At 40.2% G+C, this 23641-nt stretch overlaps 1 protein-coding gene across 2 annotated transcripts in view; it reads right to left on the bottom strand.

Moving 5' to 3' along the window:
* Positions 1-23641, bottom strand: part of foxp4 (forkhead box P4) — a 251954-nt gene that overhangs the window by 15052 nt on the left and 213261 nt on the right. Inside the window, exons 10-14 of one of the 2 annotated variants that reach the window (XM_055160172.1) lie at positions 18083-18170; positions 11609-11692; positions 4017-4245; positions 2712-2788; positions 2523-2624 (exon numbers count right to left, since the gene is read on the bottom strand). In XM_055160172.1, the coding sequence (XP_055016147.1) occupies positions 2523-2624; positions 2712-2788; positions 4017-4245; positions 11609-11692; positions 18083-18170 (580 nt within the window). The remainder of the gene's footprint in view (positions 1-2522; positions 2625-2711; positions 2789-4016; positions 4246-11608; positions 11693-18082; positions 18171-23641) is intronic. The other variant, XM_055160171.1, reaches the window with a different exon arrangement.

Below are 23641 nucleotides of genomic sequence, written 5' to 3'. Positions count from 1 at the left end.
CAACTTTGGCACATTTGTTTACATTTTACAAAAACAAACCTTAAAACCACATGGTTCATTAGCATAAACTAAAAGCACTGTTCTTAGCTCACTTTATTTATGTTGGTAACAGTAGCCAAAATAAATAAAGTGTTATCTATTTTGGCTCCTGTTGTGATGAAAATACAGAAATGTTTTTGTCCTTTGGATGCATGCACACTCAACTTTATGTTGTAGTAACCGGGATACTGCGTTTACATGCACCATAACAAAACCGGGATAGTCAAAAAACGCAATCATGCCCACTGATGTGCAAGTAAACACACTCATTGAGTGGTACAGTGTCTCCAAGGAAGTGCCAGGGCCCAAATGTGGGACTGTGAGGCAGCAACTCCAGTGTTTGTGTCAGACGAAGCCTCGTCTCCTTACGTTACACTACGCATAACAACCTACACCTGGTTTGTTGATTAAAAATAAATGTCGATCGAAGATCAATTATTGATTAGTTGACTAATCATGCCCATCCATATGTGTATATTATGTAAAATTCTCTTGTTAATCATGTTGTTGTTACTATGTTATAACAACAGTATTTTTCCACTTGATATTTCCACATTTGACATTTTCACTATTTTGATGAACACGAAAAACAAAACAGGGCTTAAAGATCTGTTGGTGAATACATTTTCTACTTTTTAGATAAGATTTTAAAATGCACGACAAAACAAAATGACTCAAACACGCACGAAGCAATCACACAAAACACAACTTTGAGCAAACTAACTATGACTAATGACAAGAAAACTATTATACCATCATGAAAGCTGATTTTGTATAATGTGTCTCCTTTACACTCGTCATCAATAACACAATCCGAACTCTATGCCACATGAAAAGCGCACGCACATGCACACACACACGGGGGCCCCTCCATAGCCTGCAGTGCGTCTCAGTGTAAACCGTGGGAGAGAGCTTGTGGTTGGGTTTGACTCGTGTTGTTCTGGGGTCCTCGCCTCAGACCACAAAAATACAATCAGTGAAGTGTGTATTTCACATTAAACATGCCTCTGTGTGCGAGCAAGGGCCAGGCTTTAGGATCTACCACAGGCTCACTCAAGTCCGCACAACTCAACATTTATCTTTTCACGTATTTGGAGCGCTAAATGTGTTTTATAAACTTGAGAAATAATGAGAAAAAATCATGCCTTTCAAACCAGAATTGTTTTGCTGTATTCAGAGCTGTTCTTGACTATACCGCCACTACAAAAACTGCAAAAACTACAATCTGGCCGAGTTATGAGGACTTGGATTAAGACATTTTTATCATGATTTTAGTAAATGTCACTTTAAAATTAAAATCTTCCAAAGAAACAAAATCCGTGTATCATTAGTTTATTCGTTTTTCAATATAAAACCAAAAATAATAAAATGAAAAATAACAGTTTTCTTCATTATTTGTCTCCAAAACCAAAATGTAAAAACGGAAAAGGATTAGCTTTTTTTTTTTTTTCAGTTTTCAATTTTGTGTTTAAATGAATTATGAAAAAACGGATAATGGCCATTTCCCATTTCCGTGAATTAAACTGTGATGCCGGACTGAACCAGGACTAAAACAGGTCCAGGACAAGACCAGGACCAGATCAGAACTGAGACCAAGACCAGGCCGGGACTGAGGCCGGGACCAGACTGGCACTGAGACCGGGACTGAGGCCGGGGACCAGACCAGCACCAGACCGTTATTGACACTGGAACTGAGACCGGGAATGGACCGAGACCAAACCGGGACCAGACTGAGACCAGACCGTGATTGAGACCGGGACCAGACTAAGACCAGACCGGAACTGAAAACGGTTTAGTCATGGTTTAGTCCCGTTTTAGTCCTGGTTCAGTCCGTAAGTGGCGCAAAAGTCCGGCATCGCAGTTTAAGTCACAGAAACGGGAAATGGCCATTACCCGTTTTTTCCATTATTCATTTAAACACAAAATCGAAAAACTGAAAAAACAAATCCTTATCTGTTTTTTTTTTCATTTTGGTTTTGGAGACAAATAATGAAGAACATTTTTTTCTTTATTTTTGGTTTTATTTTGAAAAACAAATGAATGAATGATACACAGATTGAACAAGACTTTTTGTAATTAAAATATGAAAATCCATCTTGCTACACTTAAATGTGCATTGTATAACTTTGACAATTTTTTTAAACTGCTTTTCTCCATTGCTTTGTTTGGAATGTTTCACAGTATGGCTTTAAACCTTTCTATCTTCACGGAGACCAAACCAGACCAAGTGACAGGTCAGATCTGTGGAGAGGTGACTCTGCTCACAGTCAGAATGTCTGTTTTTCTAGGTATTTTTGAGCTATAAAACCACCTGTAACTGAATAAATGTAAAGTAGAGCTGTTTAATGTCACACTGTGGAACATTCCGAGCAAAGCAAGCAGGTGACGGACCCCCAACCGAAAAATTACAAAGTGCAGTTTTTACGTTTTACTTACAATAACATGAATGAAGTATGAATATTAAAGTTTTCATTTTGTTTTACCTTCCACGTGGCTGTGTTTCTCCTGAAGTAGGCGAACTTTCTCGTGAACCAGTTGTAGATTTCATTCAGGGTCAGCTGTCGGTCCGGAGACTCCAGGATCGCCTAAACAGTGCATGCATGAATTATTTGAGTCATAAAATAATAATGTAAAAAAAATAATAATTTGAATTGATTTCCTGGAGAGCTTACATGGCGTATGAGGGAGGCGTAGGTGAACGGGGGCCTGACATCAGCGTTTTTGTAGAACTCGCAGTTCTGAGCCAGCTCTGGAAAAAATACACAAAGATGAATTCATATTATTGTCATTTGCATGTTCTCCTTGTGGTTATCCTGTTTCTCAGTAAGGAGGTTGTGGGTTAGACTCCCGCTCACTGACTTACGTGAAATTGACTCTTAGAAAGACCTGGAGTTGTGTTTTGTTCCCTTCACACATGTTTGAGTAATCCTTTATTATTAGTCTGTCCACATCTCCAAAGCTCAAAATGCTCTGTTCCACCTTGTGATGTCATGAAGTGATAGTTTTCAAGCTACCTTTTACCTTTAGTTTAGAAGAGATTGGCAATTCCAGGACTGAAATTATCCAAATGATTCTAGTGAAGGTGTATTATTTGCATTTGCATCATCATTGTTAAGATTACTTGAATTAAGAAAGTTTGAATTTGATTTAAGTAAATTTCACTTTACAAGTAAAATGACCTACCATATTTTTCGGACTATAAGGCATACTTAAAATCCTTTAATTCTCTCAAAAATCGACAGTACACTTTATGTATTCATTCTGGTTGTGCTTACTGACCTCGAACTGATTTTATGTGGTACATGACGCTCAAAAATCTGTCAATATGTTCTAGTAAGACTTTGGTAAGTTTGGTAAGTTTCGAAGCCGCACCGCTTGATGGATTGTTGGAGAATTACGGCTACCAAAGTAAGGATCCTCGCAGAGTAAGTCCGACAGAAGCCAACCGCATCAGCGCACAAGGAACGAGCTGGTTTTTTTCAGTGCTTTTAGTTTATGCAAATGAGCCATGTGGTTTTAATTTTCATTTCTGTAAAATGTAAACAAATGTGCGCAAAGCTGCATTAAACATATTATTACTCATTCACATTTATAATACACATTCACCAAGACAGGGAGGCAACACCGGGCGAATTACGCTACGGATCGTGGACGCCTAGACTAAGGATCAGTCTCAAGTGTCGTCCGTTTGTTTCTCTTAATGCACCTTATAATCCGGTGCACCTTAGGTATGAAAATAGACGAGAGAATTCAAGATTATTGATACTGCATCTTACAATCCGGTGCGCCTTATAGACCGAAAAATATGGTACTCTTTTTGTACTTAAAATATGAAAGTAAATCTTGCTACACTTAAGTTAAGAAGAACAACAACTCCTTGCACTAAAAAACAAAATCAAATAAAATATTAAGAGATGTAGATAATTGTACTATCAAGTTGAATCTCCTCAGATTAAGTAAGTCAGCGTTATCCGTACCTGAAGCTATGGGCGTGCAGTACTTGTCTGAGTTGCGTCTGCGTATGGGCCCCACCCCATGAGAGTGGGCGTGCGGGTGCAGTCCCGACGAGCTGATGACGGAGGGCCCCGAGCGCAGGGGGGTGATGGGTGCTGCGGCGGAGGTGGGCGGGTGGGGCAGTCCCTCTGGGTACATGTCGCTGTCGCGCTTCAGGAGGGCGGCGCTCGAGGCTAGGTTCAACTGGAAAACATATAGACACACACAAAGATAGAGTGAATAAAAGAGGGGAGTTTCATTCATACAATTATGACTTAAAGGTGCCCTGTGAAACATTTCTGACCTGCTTGTCTCCATGGACATATTGGCAACCATCTATCTAACTGGAGAACTACTTTTGGGTTTAAGGCTATGCTGAGTACAGATATGTGTGTGTAAACTCTAAAAGAGATTACTGATAAATACAAGAGGCAGAATTCATCAGTTTTTATATGTTTTTAGATGCATTTAAAGCATTTGATGAGGTGAATCACTGGAAACTATTTATGAAGTTGATTCAGAAGGGTGTACCCAAATACATCGTGCGTATTTTGATGTATTGGTATGCACAGCAGACAATGCAGATTAAGTGAGGAAACTGTGTGTCTGCCCAATTTAGGGTCCATTGAGGTCAGACAGGGGGGGATTCTGTCCCCAGTTTTATTTAATTTGTATTTAGATGAATTGTCAACAAAGCTTAAAACATGGAAAACTAATTGTGTGGCTGGAAATCTTGTTGTGAATTATTTAATGTTTGCAGATGACTAGGTTGTTTTTAGTCTGAGCACCTCTGGTCTCCAGCAGCTACTCAACATGTGTTCATCTTACAGTGTGGAGCACGATATAAAGTATAATGCAACCAAGAGTCTGGTCATGATCTGTAGGACCAAAGAAGACGAACACATGAGATATACTGACTTTGCCTGTCGAATATTATGCTGACTGTTACAATAAAAATGAAATATTTTGGGCAGATCATCAGTGCGGACATAGCAGATGATGATGATATGTATAGACAGTGTAGAATGCTCTATGCTCAGACAAATCCTCTTATGTGCTGGTTTGACTCTTGTACAAATGATGTAAAGTTGTTCTTGTTTCAATCATATTTTACACTGTTGTATACAGCCCACCTCTGTCTACAATGACACTTTGCTGTGCTTTTGAGGAGCCACGATGGACGAGTGCGACTGAGATGTTTGTTACTGCACGAGTGAACACCCTGCAAGCTGCACTAAGAACTTGAATGTACAGTTTTATTTGCAGACTGAACAAATCAGACAATGAAATAATAATGTCACTCACAAATATGAGATTCAGTGCAACATGTGGAGACACTGGTATGGTTGTCTTTTAAAAACATAAATATTTATTGTTTTGTAATGTCACTGTCCTTGTCTGTTTTAAAAATGGACCATGAGTCTGGAATAAAGATGATGATGATGATTATGATGATGATGATATCTATTTACATGTATCTATTTACATGTATCTATCTACATGTATCTATCTATCTAGACTGTCCGCCAGCTGCTTTACTATGAACATTTTATTGTATATCATTAAATTTATCGCCGGTGACACCACTAGGCTGAGTTACAGGCCAGATCTGCGGAGAGGTGATCCCGCTCAAACTACGAAAGCATGTTATGGAAGAATTTATTGATCAACAAAAAAATATGCAACTGAATATAGGATAGACACATTTAATGCCACACTATGGAACATGGCAACATTTGAATATGACTTTTAGGAACATATTTTTTACATCCTTGTTCCTGTGTGTTTTAGGTGCACACACTCACGCACGCGCACACATACACACTGCATTTAATATAGCCATCATTTATTCAACACAATCCAAGTAATGTACAGAATTGTGAAGTAAAATTGAATTAGATCGCCATAACGACCCCATACACACCTATGTTGAAAAGGCCATAATTTCCCCTGTGATTGTAGTATGATTATGACTGTGTTATTACTGAACAGCAGTGCGGTAAAGACACCTATGGGAGCCCTGGATGTGTCCCTGTTCTCTCTAGACTCATGTTATTTTCAACAGAATCTACATCCACCATAACACACTGTACATTTATTTACACACACACACAACATGCACACACACACACACACGCGCTGACACAAACACACACCAGCCCCAATTAACCCCAGTTTACACAAACCAACCACAGACAGTCTGTTTATTAGAAGGGGCCCACACTTCTCCACCTCATGTCTCGCTTTCTCCAACTTTCTTCTCTCTCTTTCTCTCTCTCGGCCTGTTTCATACACTTTCATATCTTTCTTTGTGCTCTCTCTTCCCCTCTCTGTTCCTCTTCTCACCCTCTCTCTTATTGTCTTCCCCTCTTTCTCTCAATCTTTGGCCTCAACTTTCTTCTCTGTCTCTCCCACCACAGTCCATATGTCTTCTTTGTTTTTCACTTTTTCTAACTCGTCTTTTTCTCCGTTTTCTCTCTCTTGCTCTTTCTCTCCTCCCCTTCATCTACAGGTCTCGCTGTCCTTTCTCTTGTCTCTCTCTTCATTCTCTCCCTTTCTCCTGTCCACCTCTCTCACCTTTTCTCCCTCTCTCGCACACTTTCTCCTCTCTCCCACCTTCTCTCTCCTGTCTCCCACCCTCTCTCTCAATCACCTACCTTCTCTCTCCATCTCCCAACCTCTCTCCATCTCTCTCTTCCACCCTCCCTCTCTCTCTCTTTCTCCTCTCTCCCATCCTTTCTCCTTCTCTCTGAGTTTCCTACCGTCTCTCTACCTCTCTCTTCCACCCTCTTCCTTTCTCACCCTTTCTCATCTTTCCCACCCTTTCTTCCGCTCTCTCAATCTCCTTCCCCCTCTCTCCCGTCCCCCAAGCTTTCTCCATTTCGCTCTCCCAACCTTTCTCTCCATCTCCCACCCTCTCTCGGTCTCCCACCTTCTTCTCTCTGTCTCCCACCCTCTCTCTGTCTGCCTTCCTCTCTGTCTCCCATCCTCTATCCCTTCTCCCCCCGCTCTCTTCCACCCTTGGCCCCTCTCCTCTCCCTCCTCTTTCTCTCTCTCTCTCTCTCTGCAGGGGTCAGGGGAGTAGAGAGCACACTTCTTCTTCTCGTCTCTCTGCGGTGATGCTGTGGTCTTCATGGAACACTACAGACCAATTAGACAAAGCCACAACCGCACGCACAACCACAGTACACACACAGTACACACACAATACACACACTCTCAAGAATCTACACAGCAGAGCAGAGACTAATTAAAAACAATATGAAGGAGATGTGATGTTCTGTACACCCCTTTGTGCCATTTGAGTATGCTACTACTACTACTTCTACTACTACGAGTACTACTACTGCTGTTCCTGCAAATGAACACTAGTATTTTGGCCAACGTGTTTAGCAGTGTGGTCATCTTTTATATTCATAGTAAAAAATGTAGACAATGTTCTGAGCAGTTGGCGGTTTGGCTTCAGATACTACAAACTATATTGTCAAATTACCATGATTTGTACTTCTACTGCTACTACTACTACTGTCACTACTACTATAATGGTGATATAGTAGTAGTAGTAGTAGTAGTAGTTTGCATATTTTAGCACACAATAAAACAGATGTAAATGTGTTATATAATGCTATGTTCTGGTTCATTTAAAAGTAGTAAAGTAAAAAGTAGTAGTTATAGTAGTGGTAGTAGGATTAAGTATGTTTTAGTAGTAACAGATTACAACTTTTTTAATACTACATTTGAAAATAATTTAATTCTGAATAAAAATGAATTCCACTTTCAACAGGCCATGTAAACACTTAATTCCTAATGAAAATTATTATTCTGAATTAAACTTAATTCAGAAGTAGGTGGATGGTTAATTCTGATTTTAAAGCCAAATTAATTTATTCCTCCATCATGTAAATGTTTAGCCTCATTCATCAGCCGGTTTCACTTTGTGGAAACTGTCTGACCTCACAACGTTAGAATTCGTTCACTCGATGGAAGGCAGGTACTTTTTTCATTTAACCAATCGCTGCTATTTGGTCGTGATGTATGTAATGCGCCGCTAACGGGGCTAAATTGTATATTAAGCTTTTCCCAAATCCCATAGGATGAAGGACAATAACGTCTTTCCCCTTGATAAAATTCACCAAACATTCTCTTTGTTCCGGCTTTAAATCCTCGATCTTGGGAATCGTTGCCAACACAGAATGTATGACTCTTCGTTGATTGGCTGGTGCCTGAATTCACAATTCCAGGATTTTTGTAAACTGTCTAGTGTATTCTGATTCCTGACCTAGTCGCTGGAGAGAAATGAAATTGAGCACTATGTGGAACCAGCCTGGCTAGTAAACATTTATTCTTCTAAAAAAATAATTCTGGTCCTTCAGTTCATGCTCGTTGTGTTGCCCTTCTGACGTGATCTGGATGATCCGGCTCCACCAGTCGTTGGCTTTGGACTTTCATCCACGTCTCTTTGGATTTGTGAGCTGGATGCAGGAGTGGGCTGAGGTAGAGCAGCCGTTGACTGAGTTTGTCTTCCTTCTCCCTTCTCCAACACTCTTCCCTTCTCCTCCTCAGCTGACAGACGAAAAGCGTGATGAGAGAATTCTCCAGCTGCTGCGCAAATATCATCAGAACGACTGCGAAAAAAGTTTGTATCATGTTTGTGTCCGTGGCATGACAACAAACTGAGATGACAAAAAAGCCAGTAGCAGCTGAAGTGTGTGTTTTGTTCCGATCGACGACCCTCAGACGTTTCTTCCTACCGTCAGACGTTGAGCAGAATTAAATAAAGCCGATTTTGTTTTCCATGTAAACCTCAAATTGAAATGTCCATGTAAACTCAAAAGAGACGATTTTAATTCCCAACTACTTAATTCTGAACTATTAATTCAGAATCATGTCAACGTGGTCACTGAGTTCAGCTTGTACCAGTTAAGCAACAGCAGGTATCCATGGATTTTAGAATGATGAAAAATTAGAAACGTTGCTATAGCGATTAACAATTTAAAACAATATATTATATCTTTTGAATGGGGAAAAAGTCCTCAAAATGTCACCTGGAACCAAGAATATAGGCCTATAATTTAACCCCAAAATGCCTGTGCTTTCTCCTCTTTTCTTCTCTGTGTAACATCTGAACAATTGGGAGTAGTAACAATAGAAGTAGTAGTAATAGTAGTCGTAGTACTAGTATTATCCTCAACATTCGGCTTCGTAGGTGGTGACGGTTAAACCCTAATTAAACCCCAAATCGTCCTCCGTCCCCTCTCCTCCCCTCTGCGCGGGCCGGGGAGGAAGGCGGGGCTCTTTTAACAGGTACTTCATTAACACGTCTCCACGGCAACAGTCCGACCTCGTTAATTGAGGCCAAGCTTTGTTTCCATTTTACCGAACCCCGCCCCGTTTCACCCCTCCTCGTCCAATCCCTGACCCCGGAAGCCCGCCACCCGCCGCCGCAGGACACGCCCCCTCCCGATTTCCTATTACGTGTTAATGACGGTGCATCCCCACACACACACGCACACACACACACTCACACACTCGTTTATATCAGCTCAAATTAAGACACTCGGCCTCTAATTGACAATTAATTTCAACATCTTCATATTTTAATAAGGCTCCTCGTCAATCTGAATCATAAAATATTCATTAGATAAGTAATAACAGGAGTCTACACACACACACACACACATGTACACACACACACATGTACACACACGCAGAGATGTGATGGGAGATTTCTGACACCAGATAAAATATGAGAAACCACTTTGGCCCAGATGACAAGGAAATTATCAAATTCAGCTTACAGTGATTTAGGGCAGCAGCAGAATAGTGCTATTGTAGTAGAAGTAGTAGTAGTAGTAGGAGTAGTAGTAGTGGCAGTAGTAGTAGAAGGTAAGGTAGGGTAAATTAAAAAAATAAAAATACATGAATAGATGAAAATGTATTACAAAAAATTTGATAAACATATAATTAAAATACTGCTAATAGTATCACATAGTAATAATTGTAGTAAAAGTACTTAAAATCAGATACTAATCGATCCTAAAAGAAATACTGAAAGTAGATACTCATTTGTGCAGGTATTGATACTGCAAAAACATGACATAAACATGGCAAAATTTGAGCTTTCCTGAAAAAATATGAGACCTCATGCTGAGATATAGAAAGCACTTCCATTGCAGACATGTCAAACTCAGGCCCGGGGATCAAAATTGGCCCATGATATGATTATATTTGGCCCGCGCGATCATATTAATTATGTATTAGAGCTACAGATTGGCTATAGAGACATTATTTATTTAAAATGTTGTTATTATTTTATATTCTGCTTGTTCTGGATCCAGTGTTTAAGCAAAACTATTATTAAACATTTATTTGAATAAGAAAAGGTTTAACATTACATATCTCAAAAGAAGAGAAAACACGTACACGCTGTTGAAATGTCTGAATAAATCTTTAGTTTGGCCCAGTTTTTTATTTTGTCCGTCTGTGAATTTGAGTTTGACACCCTTGCACTATTGTGTAAATGAAAATGACATTCTATTACTAAAAAGGAGTATTTTCATTTACATTCTCGTATTGTTAATGTCAGTATCGAGTCAGTTCCTCAGTATCAAAATCAAGTTTGAGTATCATATTTAGTTCATATTTAGTCCATCTTAGATCTTGAAAATAATAAAACATATTTTGGATGATCATAAACGATAAACTTTGTGCCTAAGATAACATTAATATTAGTAAGTACAACCATAAACCAAAATATGTTTCTGCATGAATGTATATGTGTATAAACATTTATATTGAGTATATGTACTGGATATCTATGATGTATATATGTATATATGTATGTGTGGATATGTTTTTGTATACATGTGGGTATATTTCTGCAAATGACAGGTAAGCACTCAAAGGTGAATAAAAAAAAAAAAAAAAAAAAGTGAACCACGTGATTATGTAAAACAATTGGGATATAAGTATTTTAAACTTTTGAGCACCAGGTCCCAAATATGTTCACGTATATATATCACTATTTTTGTTATTGTTTTTGAATTTTGTTGTACCTAGCTCAAACCAATAAATTTAATGAAAATGAAATGAAAACCAGTAACAAAAGCTGATGTAAATGAACTCATCTGTGATTAGTCTGATAATAAAAGTCCACTGTGTCTGCTGTCTTCAGGTGTAAATATATCACACTAAAAACTCACTACAGAATGTGGCAGGAGGTTGTTTGTAAATAACAACAACACCACAGTCGGTCAATAGAGGGCGTACATGCACAGAAAGTAAACAGGCCAAGAACGCAGCCTCCATATTTCCACTACAGATTTTATACTAATAATTATAGATAGAAATCATGTATAATTATTTAGTTATACCAATTAAGTCACCATTTTTAAACTTTTTTTTTTTTTACACATTTCCCCTATATTTTCTTATTTTACTTTAAAGAATACTTATATTTATAACTCTCACATCAACCTCAAAACTGTGTATATAAAAAGTCCCATGTAATAATTGCATAATAAGTGAAATATACTGTACAAAATAATGAAAAAATATAAGTATAAATGAGACTCACTGGTTGGCTGAAAGGCTTGGGCTCCGAGGGCCTCATGTGCAGGTGAGCCATCATGGCCTGCAGACGCTCGCTCTCTTTGGCCAGCTGTGAACACACACACACACACAAACACACACACACACACACGGTCAGATCACAGAGGAAAAAAAAACAATACACACTTTTACATTTTTTATCCTACCAAACTGAATATCAAGCACAAACACAAATAGGGAAATTGACTAAACTGATCCAGAATATGAGCATCCAGTAAAACAAAAACAACAACACGGAAATTTAACCTTTGCAATGTTTAGAAAATAAAGAAACCGTGAATGCATTTTTTATAATCAAGATAAAAAATTGCGACACCCTCAGACAGAAATTCCAATATTTTTAACTTCCCCTTAACCTGTGAGATTAGAAATAGTAAAAAACAACAAATATATATTAAATCAAAAGGTAACACTTCATAATATCTACACATTTAATAGACTTAATTAATCATGAACAAGACTTATTTAACAAATAGTCTATTCAGAATGATTCAGGTTTTTTTAACTCCTAATCTATAGCCTCTAATTAAGAACATCCTGAATCATTCTTTATAAACTATTTGGATAATAATAATTTAAGTGTAGTTACAAATAAATAAAAATATGAATTGTGCGTTGTCTGAAAAAATCTCTCTTTAAGGTGTAACTTTTTGGTTGGGGTCCGTCAGCTGCTTGTTTCTACGGAGATGTATATTTTCCTTCGCCTGAGTGTGCTCGCATCTCCGCAAACCTGACTCTTACTCAGCCTGGAGGAGGGGCTGCTGCTTGTTGCCATGGAGGTGTTGCTCTTTTGGCTATAATCTTGACCAACGACGTTCTGCTTTTTTAGGGCAGACACTTTGGAACATTCTTCATGGAGATAAATACATTTGATCTCATTCCCAGATTAGAACCAAAAGAGCAACATCTCCATGGCAACAAGCAGCAGGCCCTCCTCCAGGCCGAGTAAGAGTCAGGTTTGTGGAGATGCGAGCAGACACACGCGAGAAAAAATGCACATCTCCGTAGAAACAAGCAGCTGACGGACCCCAACCCGGAAAGTTACACCATAAAGAGAGATTTTTTTCAGACAACGCACAATTCATATTTTTATTTATTTGTAACTACACTTAAATTATCCTTATCCAAATAATAAGCCTAATAAGGGTCAAAGGTCAATTTTCAGCTCAGTATTTTTCATATACAAATATTTCTTCATCATAAAAATTAGTTGTCAAATTTTGGGAGCCTGACTTATGATACTTTTGTCTGGACAAAACAGAAACTTTGAAGTAATTTTTCTCAGTTTCACACTCGTGAGTTAAGAGCTTCCGCCTTTGTAGAACAATGTGGTTTTAACTTTCTAATTCTGTATGTAAAATGTGCAAAAAAACAGGCCCCCACGAGAATGTTAAAGGTGCAATGTGTAACTTTTCTAGTGGAGGGTCAGTTAAATATTTTCCTTCAATATTAGTTTAAGGATAAGGACAACAATGTTTATTTAAAAATGGGAGAGGAAAAAAAAAAAAAATTACTTTTGTTTTTAGCTAGAAATTTTTAGACACACATTTTTTGCCAGATTTGTGTCAGGGTGTGTGGGACTTTTTTTATGTTTTGTTTTGTTTATGTTGTGGGTTCTGCTTTATGTTTTTGTGTTTTGTTTTATGCTGATTATTGTAATTTGTAAAATGTTGATTGTTGTTTTTTTGTGTGTGTTATATTCTGTTTTCCTTAATAAAAAAAAAAGTAATTAAAAATTTAAAAAATTACAGAAACATCTTCATGGAGACCAAACTAGACCAAGTTACTAAGTTAGTGCGCTTGTGTGTGTTTGTGTGTACTTGTATGTGCTTGTGTGTGTTTGTGTGTACTTTGTATGTGCTTGTATGTGCTTGTGTGTACTTTGTGTGTACTTGTATGTGCTTGTATGTGCTTGTGTGTACTTGTATGTGCTTGTATGTGCTTGTGTGTACTTGTATGTGCTGTGTGTACTTTGTGTGTACTTTGTATGTGCTTGTATGTGCTTGTGTGTACTTGTATGTGCTTGTGTGTACTTTGTGTGTACTTGTGTGTGTTTGTGTGCGCTTGTGTGTGCTTGTGTGTACTTTGTGTGTACTTGTATGTGCTTGTATGTGCTTGTGTGTACTTGTATGTGCTTGTGTGTACTTTGTGTGTACTTGTATGTGCTTGTATGTGCTTGTGTGTACTTGTATGTGCTTGTATGTACTTTGTGTGTGCTTGTATGTGCTTGTATGTGCCTGTGTGTGCCTGTGTGTGCTGTATGTGTGCTTGTGTGTGCTTGTGTGTGCTTGTGTGTGCTTGTATGTGCCTGTGTGTGCCTGTGTGTGTTTGTGTGTGTTTGTGTGTGCTTGTATGTGCTTGTGTGTACTTTGTGTGTGCTTGTATGTGCTTGTGTGTACTTTGTGTGTGCTTGTATGTACTTTGTGTGTGCTTGTATGTGCCTGTGTGTGCTTGTGTGTGCTTGTGTGTGCCTGTGTGTGTTTGTGTGTGCCTGTGTGTGCTTGTGTGTGTTTGTGTGTGCCTGTGTGTGCTTGTGTGTGCCTGTGTGTGCTTGTGTGTGCTTGTGTGTGCCTGTGTGTGTTTGTGTGTGCCTGTGTGTGCTTGTGTGTGTTTGTGTGTGCCTGTGTGTGCGTGTGTGCCTGTGTGCGTATGTGTGTGTGCGTCCAGTATCGGGGTTATTGTGTTAGGCTGTTAGCGCGGTGCGTGGATGGTGTTAGAGTAAACAGCGTTTAGCCCAGCGCCTGAAGCCACCCGCAGAGAACAGGAAGTGACAGAGGAGCGGCCGTGTCAGATCCGATCAGGGCGAGCGTCTTTCTCCCCGGACACCGCTCCTGTCTGTCAAAGCGCCAGCGCCCCTGCCACCGCCCCTGCCACATCCGCACGCATAAACAAATCACGGACAAGTCTGCTCAGAGGCCCGGAGAGTTGTTTTGGAAAAGGCATTTATTTGTGTATTTATTTCTCTTTGATTTCTGTGATTTCAGTGGAGTTGAATGATATTGATGGTTTAGTTGATGTTTATTTCTAGTATTTTAGTATTAGTAATTCTAGTTTAGTCCTGGTTTAGTCCAAATCTGGTGTTTTGATCATCGTAGTCCTGGTTCTGCTCTAGTCCAGGTTTAAAACTGACAAATCCTTGATAGTTGATTTGACTGTACTTTAGCAGTAGTAGTAGCAGTAGTAGTAGTAGTAGTAGTAGTAGTAGTAGTAGTCCTGGTTTAGCACATGCATCTGGGGACTATACCTTTCTATGTCTTGGTCAGTAGTGAAACATAACGAAGTAAAAGTAATAACGTACTGTTGTTAAGTATACATTTTGGGTATCTGTACTTTACTTTAATAGATTTTAAAGTGGAAACCTTTTAGTTTTACTTCACTACATCTGAGAGCAGGCATCTATACTTCCTACTCCACTACGTTGTTGAAGAGGACTGAAAAGTAAAAGTATTTTTAAGATTAAGGGGTTTATTTTGAACAAGAATATGAGCAAACAAAAATACACAAATAAAAACTGCTAGAAAACTACACTACATTTGAAGATTTATTATTCAAAATTCATGCAAAGTACCTCTTACTCTTTAAGTACATTTTAAACAGGTACTTTAATACTTCTGCTTGAGTAGATTTTTCATGTGGTACTTTTACTTTTGCTTGAGTATTTTATTTGTCACATATTTGTACTTTTATTTAAGTAACAAAATTGAGCACTTCTTCCACCACTGGTCCTGGTAGTATTTTTCTGAAGTCCTGGTTTAGTCCTGGTTTAGTGCTGGTCTAGTCCTGGTTTAGTCTCAGTCTTCTCTTGGTTTAGTCCTGGTCTAGTCCTGGTCTAGTTCCAGTCTTGTCTTGGTTTAGTCCTGATCTAGTCCCATTCTTGTCTTGGTCTAGTCCTGGTTTAGTCCTGGTTTAGTCCTGGTCCAATCCCAGTCTTGTCTTGGTTTAGTTCTGGTTTAGTCCTGGTCTTGTCTTGGTTTAGTCCTGGTTTAGTCCTAGTCTAGTCCCAGTCTTGTCTTGCTTTAGCCCTGTTTTATACCTAATTTAGTCCTGGTGTAGTCCTGGTCTTATCTTGGTTTAGTCCTGGTTTAGTCCTGGTCCAATCCCAGTCTTGTCTTGGTTTAGTTCTGGTTTAGTCCTGGTCTTGTCTTGGTTTAGTCCTAGTCTAGTCCCAGTCTTGTCTTGCTTTAGCCCTGGTTTAGACCTGATTTAGTCCTGGTGTAGTCCTGGTCTTATCTTGGTTTAGTCTTGCTTTACTGCTGGTTTAGTCCTGGTCTAGACCTGGTCTTATCTTGATTTAGTCCTGGTCTAGTTCTGGTCTTATCTTAGTTTAGTCTTGGTTTAGTGCTGGTTTAGTCCTTATCTAAACATCAGTGAAGTCTTGGTACACTCCTTGTTTAGAAATGGAAGAGACTCTGATAGGGACTGTACAAAAAGCATCCATACAGCCTCTACCCTTCCCTCCCTCCTCCCTCCCTCTTCTGCTTTGACCATATCTCTGTTCTAATTGGGCCTTCTCCGTTAAATTTCAGGCTCCAGTGCTCTCCGTACACTCACGTCCTGCTCCAGACGGACACTCACGCTCTACACGGCCTTTGTTTCTCGCCTTTGTTTGTCACCGAATGAACTGAACCGAGAACGCATTAGAGTTTCACGATTTAAAGCCCCGCCATGTAACTTTTGGTTAGGTTTGGGGGTCCGTCACCTGCTTGTTGCTATGGAGATGTTATTGGTCTGCGTGGAATGTTCGACAGTATGACAATAAACAGATCTGCCTTATATTTATCCAATTACAAGTGGTTTTAGAGCTCAAAAACTCCTAGAAAAACAGGCATTCTGACTGTGAGAGGGGTCGCCCCTCCACTGATCTGACCTGTAACTTGGTCTCGTTTGGTCTCCACGAACACCAGAAAAGTTATACAATACACTTTTAAAGTCACTGAGGTGAGATTGAGAGCCCCACCATGCAACTTTTCAACAAAACTATACAAAAACAAAACATGAAACGTAGAAAAACACGCATCTTTACTGTGAGCGGACTTGCATCTTCACAAACCTGACCTGGCCTGGAGAAAGGTCTGCTGCTTGTTTCCATGGAGATGTTGTTCTTTTGGCTATAATCTTGACCAGAAAGGCATCAAATGTATCTATCACCACGGAGAATGTTCCAACAACTGTTCCAACAATGATTTTAACGTTCTAATTCTGTAAAAACGCGGGGTTCCGGGCCACCTCTGTCATACGCTTTTCGCCGTGGAGATGTTATTGCTCTGTCTGGAATGTTTCACAGTATGGCATCAAACCTTTCTATCTTCATGGAGACCAAACCAGACCAAGTTACAGGTCACATCTGTGGAGAGGCGACCCTGCTCACAGTCAGAATGCTGGTTTTTCGAAGTATTTTTGAGCTATAAAACCACCTGTAATTGAATAAATGTAAAGTAGAGCTGTTTTAATGTCACACTGTGGAACATTCAAGAAAGAGCGGGGACATATCCAAAGAAACAAGCAGGTGACAGACCTCCAACCAAATGCTTTTAGTCCTATCTAATGTAAATATCGTGAGCTGCCACAATACATTGGACACAAGTCTCTTTGCTTAAATGAAGAGTTATGGTGCAACAACAGCTAAAAAAAAGAGAGAGGGAACTACATAGACCATGATCCTTTGCTCCATTTCAGTGCAGACTACAAGAAACAGATACAGCTCCAACAGATACATGACCCTGGTCGTTCCTAAAGCCCGCACAGCTTTGGGCCGCTCTTCATTTCAGTTTTCTGCAGCAAGTGACTGGAACCACCTTCAACACACTTTAAAACTTAATTCGTTTTTACTTTTGTCGATTTTTAAAAACTCCATACAGAGTATTTTACAGGATATTTGCACATGTTTTTAACACTTTTATATCTTTAATCTGCAAATGTTTCACTGTCTTATATCTCTATTCCACTGTTTCATATTATAGTTTATGCGTGAGTGTTTTCTGTTTGTGCTTTTGTTTTATCCTGCCTCTTGGCCAGGTCGTCATTGTAAATGAGAAGGTGTTCTCAACTGACTTACCTGGTAAAATATTGAATAAATAAATAATAAAATAACAGTTCTAAACACTTTTAAATCTTAGCTCTTTGGATTAAGTCTTGTCAAGGCATTTTAAGAGGAAAAAGTAGCATATGAACAGTTCTGTTAACCTCCATAAAATATTGCAATAAATATCGTACCATGAGATGTATGTCGTGAAAACATTGTATCATTGTAACATCACTTGAGATTTGGATATTCTTACATTCCTAATCGTGAGCCTCCCCACCATATCATGAGCTTTCCTACAATATCTCAGTGAATATCGTACCGTGAATTTCATACCATATCGTTAAACTCCTAATTTGTCCCTAAACCAGTATGTGTATAAAGTAATGTACACATGTATAAGTACTAGAGTCCCACCTGTATCTCGAGCTGCTGCACCACCTGCATCTGCACTCGACACTGGGCTGTGCTGCGGTCATCCAGGGCATGCTCGTTGTTCAAGTGTCTGCAACAAGAAACAAGAAAACAGAACATTTATTTTATCTTATTGATTTATAACATTGAATTTAATAATCAACATTTTCATTCAAACTCTTTCAAACTCACTGTCTACAAACATCTGAGTGAATATTTTTCTACAGTGTAAAACAGCTTTCTTTTTGAAATTTCAAATCCCAGACATCACATTACTATTAACGAGTAAATTGCACTGTGATTTGGCAGATTATTACCCCAGATGCCCTGCCTGTTGCGTCCAACCACACTGCGGTAACCGGAGCGGGCCAAGAGAGAGAAGGTTCTTTTTCCAGACAAATGCGTATAACCCACTGGCACTACTCTAAGGCAATTAATGAATGAATTATAGTAGAAAGTAAGAAACAGAGAAAGTGCTGGAGTTAATGAGTTAATTATTATTTTTATTACCCCAAAACAGCATTTAAAGGTATAATTATAACCCAAAAAATGACCCAAAATGGATTCTTGTGAGTTTTAAATCATGTTAAAATGTTGTTGCCTCCTCAAGAAACAGACCTGGAGTTTTGTTTTGTTTCATTCACACATGTTTGAGTAATCCTTTATTATTCTGTCTACATCTCCAAAGCTCAAAATTCTCTGTTCCATCTTGTGATATAGCTTTAGTTCAGTAGAAATCCCCAATTCCAGGGCGGCAATCGAAATCCAAATGATTCTAGATTGAAGGTGTATGGAGTGACATCACAAGGTGGAGCAGTGGGTTTTCAGTTTGAGAGAAGAACACCGGGTTTGAGGAAACTACATTATAACAGAAGTTACATTCAGACTGCAGCCTGAAGTGACCCAAACCCAATTTTTTCGCCCCTATGCTCCTGTATCTGATCTTTTAATGACAGTCTGAACGACACAGATCTGATATTTTCAAATGTGATGCAGACCACTTGGATATGTGCTCCTAAAACCGACCTACACCTCGGGCTCGGAATCCGATCAATGGAGGGAAAGTGAGGTTAGTGAGTTTATTAATATTTGGAGGTATCGCTGTATTCAGGCCAAATTGAAGGGTCTTATCGGAACCGATATCAGAAAATGATTGGCAAACAAATGTCCGAGCGCAGAAGAGGAAGCGGTGCTCAGTTTACCTCCGGAGGTTGTGGAGTTGCTCAGAAAGTGACACCGAGGATGAAGTGGATTTAATGATTTGGAGTGAGATGGAGAGTTTGGTAAACTTGTTCTGTTCTGTTGTTTATGCTATAGTTATCTGAAGAACTGTTCATATGTGACGTTATCATACCAGACGCCCATTCAGCCTGTTCTTTATTCTATAGTTTTTTCTATAACTTGCCTTTCAAGATGAAATGTTGGTTCCTGGTCTCTGATTTCATAAAATCATCCCCCCAAAATGTGACTTATAGTTCGGTGTGACTTATATATGTTTTTTTCTTCTTCATAACACATTTTTAAGCCATGCAGTCTGAACTAGGGATGAGCATTCGATGAAATTTTCTTAATCGATCGTCGGAAGAATTAACGATTGATTATCGATTAATCATTCACGTTTTATATTAAAATGATCATCATTATTATTACTATCTGCACTACTAAATCTGCATAAATAAATTCAGCTTTACGACATATAAACCGTAACGACTCTAGAGCCACATCAATCCGTTTGACATTATAATGTGTTTAATTCTCACAGAAACAAAACTTAAAACCGCATCGCTAATTTGCATAAACTCAGCGAAGATAAAACTACAGCTCTTGTGTCGCTGATGTGGTTCAACTTCTGTCGGATTAAAAGACATGATTCAGGTGAATACAGGTTAGTGTGACCGTATTTGCGTTTGTCAAAACCAGGACACCGTACGGGGGGAGGGAGGTGGGGCCTCGTCATCGACATTGAGCGACTCTCACCTGGGAAAACCTTTTTCCACTGGACAACAAAACATATGTGCTGCTTTGTACACTGTGCACATGGACTCCCACTTGTCCCAAACACAAAGGAAAGCGTTGAATTTCAGTGTACAGGTCATCGTTAAATACGCATTTGCACTTCGGTAAGTTGCAGACTGACCGACTGTTTGTGTCTCGCTCCTTCTGAGTGCAGAGCTACATGTACGGACCCTTGTTTGGTCACACTACGCAACTTACATTCAGTTTGTCGATTAAAATTTACGTACTCGATGAAATTCTTAATGATCAATTAATCGATTAATCGATTAATCATGCCCATCCCTAGTCTGAACATAACCATAGATACACCTTTTAAATCATGGATCATTATAATTCCTTCAAACTGTCCTCACACTGTCCTTTACTTTCCCGGGACTTTCCTTCGCCCTCTTCTCTTCACTATTTACTCTTCATATTCTTTGGCTCTAACTCGTGAACTTGCGAGATGTTCATTTGTGTGATTAGTCTCAGCTCATCGGTCTAAACCCACTCACATGGCCGCTCTCTTTCACTCCGTGCACTTTGAAATCTCGTCATTACAAAAATAAATCTTTTCTTTGTTTTGTCTGAGAGTCTGACCCTGCAGCTGTGTTGTGTGTGTGTGTGAAGTTATAAGCAGCTCAGGCTCTTAAGGCGGCACCTGGAGTGAGATCATTGTTGTTATCGTTGAAGATATCTGCAGGCTGGAGTTTTAAGGCGGTATGGCTGTTTGGATGGTGTGTGAGAGGGAGAGCGAGGGGAAGTGATGTGTGTTTCCTTAAATGTGGGAGGGACGGGACCTTTTGAACTAAACGACTGCTCCGCTCCCTTTGTGTGGCTCCGCTCTCTCTTTCTCGCTCCCATTCTCTCTTTTCTTGTTCTCTCTCTATAACTTCTTTACTTTTTATCTCTTCTCTCTCTTTCCCTTCTCCCCTTTCTCTTTTCTCACCCCCTATCCCTTCTTTATCTCTAGAGGAGTGGGACAGAAGAGAGAGAGAGAGCAGGAGAGGGTAAAAGAGAGAGGAGAGGAACGGAAGAGAAACAGAGCTGGAGGGGATAAGAGAGAGAAAGAGAGAGAGATAGAGGAGGAAGAGAGGAGAAGGGCATATAGAGGAGTGGGATGGAAGAGAGAGAGAGGGAGGTGAGAGAGAGAAAGAGGAGATGGAAAGAGAGGGGAGGGAGAGAGATGGAGGAGGAAAAGAGAGAGAGGAGAGGAATGGAAGAGAAAGAGAGCTGGAGGGGGTAAGAGAGAGAAGAGGGGGCAGTACAGAGGGAGGTGAGAGAGAGAAAGAGAGAGAGAGAGAGGAGAGGGACATATAGAGAAGTGGGATGGAAGAGAGAGAAGACGGGGCAGAAGAGAGGAAGGTGAGAGAGAGGAAGAGAGATGGAGGAGGAAGAGAGAGAGAGAGAAGAAGGACATATCGAGGAGTGGGATGGAAGAGAGAAAGAGAGAGAGAGGGAAGGGGCAGGAGAGAGGGAGGTGAGAGAGAGAAAGAGGAGATGGAAAAAGAGGGGAGGGAGAGAGATGAAGGAGGAAAAGAGAGGAGGGGGACGGAAGAGAGAGAGAGAGTGGGAGGGGGTAAGAGAGAAAAAGTGGAAATGGACATAGAGAGGAGGAGGAGGGCAAGAGAGAGGGAGGTGAGAGAGAAAAAGAGACCCTCACTGTCTCTCTGCCAGTCTCAAAATCTACCTTATCTCTCTCTCCGTCCCTCTCTCTCTCTTCCTGTTTTCAACTTTCTCTCTCCTTTTCTCTCCCCTCTTCTTTATCTTTCTTTCTCCTCCTCACTCTTATTTCAACTATCCATTTGACTCTTCCTCTCTGTTCTCTTGTTCTTTCTATATACAACTTCTTTATATCAAACTCTTCTCTCTCTCCCTCTTTCCTTTCTTCTTTTTTGCCTCATCCCTTCTTTATCTTTCTATTGCATCGTCCCTCCTATCTCAACTCTCCTTTTCTCTCTCTTTCCTTTCTACTTTCTCTCTACATCCCTTCTTTATCTTATCTCAACTATCCTTCTCTCTCTCTCTTCCCCCTTCTCTTGTTCTCCCCTCTCTATATTTCTTCTTTATAATAATTTCTCTTTCCTTTCTTCTTCCTTCACTTTTTTTAATCTTTCTCTCTCATCCACTCTCCTATCTCAGCTTTTCTTTAGTGTCTGTCTCTTTTTCTCTATTCTCTTGATCTCTCTCTCTCTATAACTTCTTAATATCAATCTCATTTCTCTCTCCCTCTCTTCTTTCTCTCCCCTATCCCTTCTTTATCTTTCTCTCTCATCTTCACTTCTGTTTTTGTCTCTCTCGCCCTCTCTCTCTGTTCTCAAACTCTACATTCTCTCTTCCTCTCTTCTCTATCTCTCTTCCTCCCTCCATCTTGCTCTGGTTCTTTCTTTCTCCCAACTCCCCCTCTCCTTCTTTCTCTCGCTCACCTCCCTCTCTCCTGCCCCCTCTTCTCTCTCTCTCTCTTCCATCTCCCCCTCTCTCTCTCTCTTCCAACCCACTCCTCTATATGTCCTTCTCCTCTCTCTCTTCCTCCTCCCTCCATCTCTTTTTCTCCTCCATCTATCTCCCTCCCCTCTCTCTCTCTCTCTCTCTCCCTCCTCCCTCTCTCTTTCTCTCTCACCTCCCTCTCTCCTGCCCCCTCTTTTCTTCCTCCATCCATCTCCCTCTCCTCTCTCTCCATCTCAACTCTCTCCCTCTCCTACCCCCTCTTCTGTCTCTTACCCCCTCCCGCTCTCTTTCTCTCTCTTCTGTTCTTCTCCTCTCTTTTCCTCCTTCATCTCTCTCCAGCTCTTTCTTTCTCCATCCCCCCTTTCTCTCTCTCACCCCTCCCTCCTCTCTCTCTCTCTCTCTCTTGCCCTGCGGCGATATGAAACCCCACACCAAACAACTGCTTTCCTCCCTAACTTTTTCCCAGCCGCCCTTCCTCCCTCCCTCCCTCCCTCCCTCCTCCTCCTCCCCCTCTCCTCTCCTCCTCCTCCTCCTCCCTCTCTCCGTGCAGCTTTGATGTGCGTGTCCAATCTCACTGTACACAAGTGTTAGTGCGTTTCATCACCGCGGCCTTATTAATAGGGCCACTGTTTAAAGCGCCGGGCTCCGAGCGCAGGGGCTTTGCTTTGCTGGTCATTAGACTGTTGTGAGGGTCTACGGCTCTGGACCGGGGGAGAGTCGACAAGACGAAGAGGAGGAGGAGGGAGGAGGGAGGAGGGAGGAGGGAGGAGGTATGTCAAGGCCGAGGCATCACAAGTGTACAACGGATAAGAGGAAAAATAATATCTCATGCGTTTCTCTGGGTGGAGCGTTTTGTACAGTGAGTCCTTACAGTAGTGCAGTGGTATGATAATAATTAAAGTCATACTATGTAACTTTTTGGTGAGGGAGTCCACCACCTGCTTATCTCCATGTCCATAGATGTTATTGCTTTACCTATGTTCCACATTATGGCATTATTGTTAACCAACCAATGTTTACCGTATTTTTTGGACTATAGGGCGCACTTAAAATCCTTTCATTTTCTCAAAAAATCGACAGTGCGCCTTATGTATTAATTCTGGTTGTGCTTACTGACCT

This window comes from Boleophthalmus pectinirostris, unplaced genomic scaffold (assembly GCF_026225935.1).
Source record: "Boleophthalmus pectinirostris isolate CB_2022bp ecotype Guang Dong unplaced genomic scaffold, ASM2622593v1 HiC_scaffold_3, whole genome shotgun sequence".
Lineage (NCBI taxonomy): Eukaryota > Metazoa > Chordata > Actinopteri > Gobiiformes > Gobiidae > Boleophthalmus > Boleophthalmus pectinirostris.
This window is presented reverse-complemented; position numbering and strand designations above follow the sequence as displayed.